At 36.7% G+C, this 4,210-nt stretch overlaps 1 protein-coding gene across 1 annotated transcript in view; it reads left to right on the top strand.

Annotated features, from left to right (window-relative positions):
• Positions 1–238: 238 nt before the first annotated feature.
• Positions 239–4,210, top strand: part of LOC140235312 (CMP-N-acetylneuraminate-poly-alpha-2,8-sialyltransferase-like) — a 10,636-nt gene continuing 6,664 nt past the window's right edge. The window contains exons 1-2 of the mRNA XM_072315338.1: positions 239–299; positions 785–920. Coding sequence (XP_072171439.1) covers positions 239–299; positions 785–920 — 197 coding nt within the window. The remainder of the gene's footprint in view (positions 300–784; positions 921–4,210) is intronic.

The following is a 4,210-nucleotide window of genomic DNA, read 5'->3' as shown; positions in this document are numbered from 1 at the left end:
ACTGAACGCTTTCAGTGAATTGAACGTGTCAGTGGGTCATGCTGTATAGGCATGGTTGTATCTACTCGTATACCGAGCAGAGATCGACCCATTATACCAGTAGTTGACGAAGCAGATCATACTGATTCAGACTGTATAGAGTAGGAAGAAAATTAATGTAATCGCGGTGAGTTTGCTATGCAGGCATGTTTCCGTTCCGTTTCCCGCTGAAACGATCGATTTTATGCCGTGGAAGAACATGGCTTCTCGTCACCGAGATCCTGATTGCTTGTGTTGTATGGAGAGTCAACTTCGGGAAGGTGCATTTACTTATGCGCAGAGAAGGATCAGGTAAAGTTGACAGTTTCTACTTGACTTTAGACTACAGAGCTTTAATATAGCGTACTGGGTCCATTCTCTGCAGTATAGACATTGCTAAATGACAGAATCAGTTGGGTTTTTTTTTTCAGACATCAAACAACATTGTCTACTTACCCCATAGAACAGGTCTATTTACCAAGTAATTCGAAATGCCCAATTTGACGAGTTTAGCTTTGCATGCTTTTAGTGGGGTGTTTATGCATTTGGATAAGGCTGGATTCTTTTTTTTTTTAATAAGCAAGGGCCAAGTGTGTTTATCCTCAACAAAATATCCCTCCTTAATTTGCAGGTAGGCCTACCCTATACAGAACGTCGCCAACTCTGAAGAAGCTATAATCTAGTGAAAACTATCATACAATATCGTAGAAAGACCACTGGATGATTAAATTATGAGTAACATTATGTTTTGTATTTTCTATTTCAGTGTCAGCAGCCATGTCTGCGATACCCAAGGTAGCCGTTGAAGACACATATAATAGCACATCGGTTCTAATCTCGTCGGTTGAGCACATGAAGCACATGAAGAGATCATTATCGGCTACAGCGATTGCTATTTCACGGTAAGCCAATATACACACGAAGACACAACGCATGCCACGTATACCACTCGTCCCATCGATCTGTGTCATGTTTCTCTATGAATATAGGTACTTATAGGTACATATTATATCAATGTGTCATGTTTCATGTGTCCATGAACTACTCTTTTGAATGGCTCATTTCACATTTCTTCGTTACACAGGGATTATTTGCGCAAGTTGCAGGAAAGTGACTTTTCACAAAAATAGAAAGTCACTATCAAAGAAAAACGAAACACTTTTCCAGTAGGGCCATTCACAATTTCCAAATCAATATCTTACAAGTAGAGTCATTGCATGGTGGCTGATTCATGACATCACTGAGCTTTCATTGCAGCAGTGCTTTCAAAAAGACTATACTTTTGACAAAAGCTTGAGTGTATTGTCAATATTGTATGGTCTTGACCATGTGCCAAATGAAAGAGGGACAACACCCAACTCTCCCATACCACGGCGTGCAGGCGTCATGTTGAACCATGGAGGTACAAAAGCCTTTTTTTCTTTGTACCTCCAAGGTTGAACTAATGACGTGTCGGGGGAAAAAAAAACGAGAAAAACTTTCAGCATGGATGAGCAAGGGGAAAATGTAAGCGTCTCATTAATTGTTATGTCTGTTTGGTACTCGTTATGTTATTATGCACCTAAAGTCATCTTAAGTATAGCCCTTTTAGGGCTCACACGGGTAAATAATTCCCCATAGAGACGTGTGTTAAAATTCAAATTTCAAAAAAATTCTGTAAAATAGCTGGGAGAAATGAGGTGTTTCATCTTCACTAACCTGGATAAGTGAGATATTACCATTCCTCCATCAAATTTCCAGGGTGGGTTCTTCTGCTCAAATTCTGTCCAAGGGTCCGCAAAGCCAGACTACGAGTTCTTGTCACTCAAAAAATCACCTATTTTCCGTACACGTACCCAATGAAATATAGTCCCCTCAAATTCCATCAGAAAAGCTTTCATCTTCCAACCAAAATGCAGTTTGTACAGGAATTCATACTCAGTATCTACAGCTATTCATTTTTTTGCCAAACTACATCATTGATTTTTAATTAATTTTTTTTCTTCATTTATTTTGGTATCTTTGGTACGAATTTGTGAAGGAGTCTGGGACAGTCCATTCCCATAGACTTGCATGTATTGCGTGCATTCTCTATAGGGCTCACACGGGTAAATAATTCCCCATAGAGACGTGTGTTAAAATTTAAATTTCAAAAAATTCTGTAAAATAGCTGGGAGAAATGAGGTCTAGGACAGTCCATTTTATTTACAGGTGTGAGCCCTTTACAGTCTGTGCTGTCTTATTGAAATAGCCAAGTTAATTGCTCTGTTGATGTTCACAAGGAAACTACCAAATTTCTGTCATCCCAGTGTAAATCCAATGAACAGTAATTGTAATTGCAAATCATTACAAGTAATCTGATTGGATAGTTCCACGATACGAAGTGATAAAAACTTTGAAAGATCATAGGTCTGAAACGTACTATTCTTGAACAGTTTACTAATTTAATGTTTCGCGTAGTACACCAGTATGTTTCGCAACATCTTGCACTTAGATGTCTGAGGTTGATGCAAAAATTACACGTCAAATTCAAGTTGACTTTTATAAACTAGCCAAAACTAGCATCAAAGATTTCAAGTTTTCGTCAGTGTTATTGGTTGCTACCACTTGTGCCAATAAGTTAACTTGGTTCTGTTCTCAGCTCACAACTCGTCTTTTGGTTCGTTCAAAAAATGTAAAGTTCTTGATATAGTCGATAATTCATCGCATCAACTTCAACGCTTTCATGCTCACCCAAAAGTCATAATTGCTTAATTGTTGCAAACCAAAAAATATTTGAAACAAGGCCTTCTTTGTAATCAGGAGAATTGTGTGTTATTACAGGAAGATTTCTGATGCCATGGTTGCCAGCACCAGTAATTCATATAAACTTTACATGCATTCATAATGCTTCTAATATCAGGACGATTCCACGATAACGCCATAACGCTTTTGCGTAATAGGGGAACCCGGGTCAAAGAGGAACACTGGGCAAAAAAAGAAAACACCCTTAAAATTCTAAATATTGCTATCCTCACTCCAAGCTCATGCACAAAGATCGAAACCAGCAGGAATGCTGCATCATTAGGGCAGGGAAAATAACAATAATAATAATAATAGTAATAATAATAATAATGATAATAATAATGATAATGATAATAATAATACAAATAATAAGTATTAAGAACATTTATACGTGTTTTTTACAAAATATTATATGTCTTCCATACATCTAATTGCAGCTAGATCACCATGATTATGCTGAAATGTTTTGAAAATCATATCAATATTAAATTATGGGCTTAAGCTTACTTTGAACATGGTAATTGAACCAGGGCTTGTATAATATTGTCCACGTTACAGTGATACATGTCCGGAGAAATCTCTGGACATAGTCGGACAGAGTGGATTAGGCAGAATGGAATACCATTCCAGTTTGTCCCAAGATGGTGCCACTTTGCCATAATAGCAGATGACATGACGTTTATCTTAATGTGTATTAAATGCCAAATTATGGCATTAGATACAAAGATGAAATAAATGAATAACTGAATTATATTTATAAATACCATATTATCATGGTATCAATTTAAGGTAAAGGGTGAGAGACTAAGCGAAAAACTATAATCAACAAAGTCGGTCAGCTATATCAGACTTTGTTTCTGAAAAATAATCTTTCTGCTTTTTATGGCCATATATATTATTTCTTGACCTATACAACGTAAACGTACACATGTGGCGTATGTTTGGTGAATTTAATTTCATGGGGAAGTTTAGTAATACACTCTAGAAATAGATTGTATTTTTAGCATCTACTACCGGTTTCACGTGGAGAAACTCTAGTTTGTAACATTGCTTCTTTTTCAAGTGAAAAAGAATTTCACTTGCAGCTCAACCACCTCACGTGAGGTATACAAGTTTTCACATTTTAGATTCATCTCCCCCTCCCCATCCTCTTATTTTCATGAACACAGTTATTTCATTAACGTAAGTTATATCAACCAGTGAATCCAGATTTTGATTCGCAACACATTTATCCACAAACACACAGACAGAGGGATCAAAGAGGTTGACAAAACTGTAAGACGGAAATACCACCTGAAACGTGCTAGGTGTTTTGAAAATTGCTATTTTTCTATTTTGAATACCTACGCCTTATTCAGATTCCTTTGAAATGTTGACAGCACGTAGAAAAACATCGAAAACATCCTTGAGAAATAATAGATAGCATAAA

Source organism: Diadema setosum, chromosome 11, assembly GCF_964275005.1.
Source record: "Diadema setosum chromosome 11, eeDiaSeto1, whole genome shotgun sequence".
NCBI lineage: Eukaryota > Metazoa > Echinodermata > Echinoidea > Diadematoida > Diadematidae > Diadema > Diadema setosum.
The sequence above is the reverse complement of the archived record's forward strand: the minus strand, read 5'-3'. Positions and strand labels throughout refer to the sequence as shown.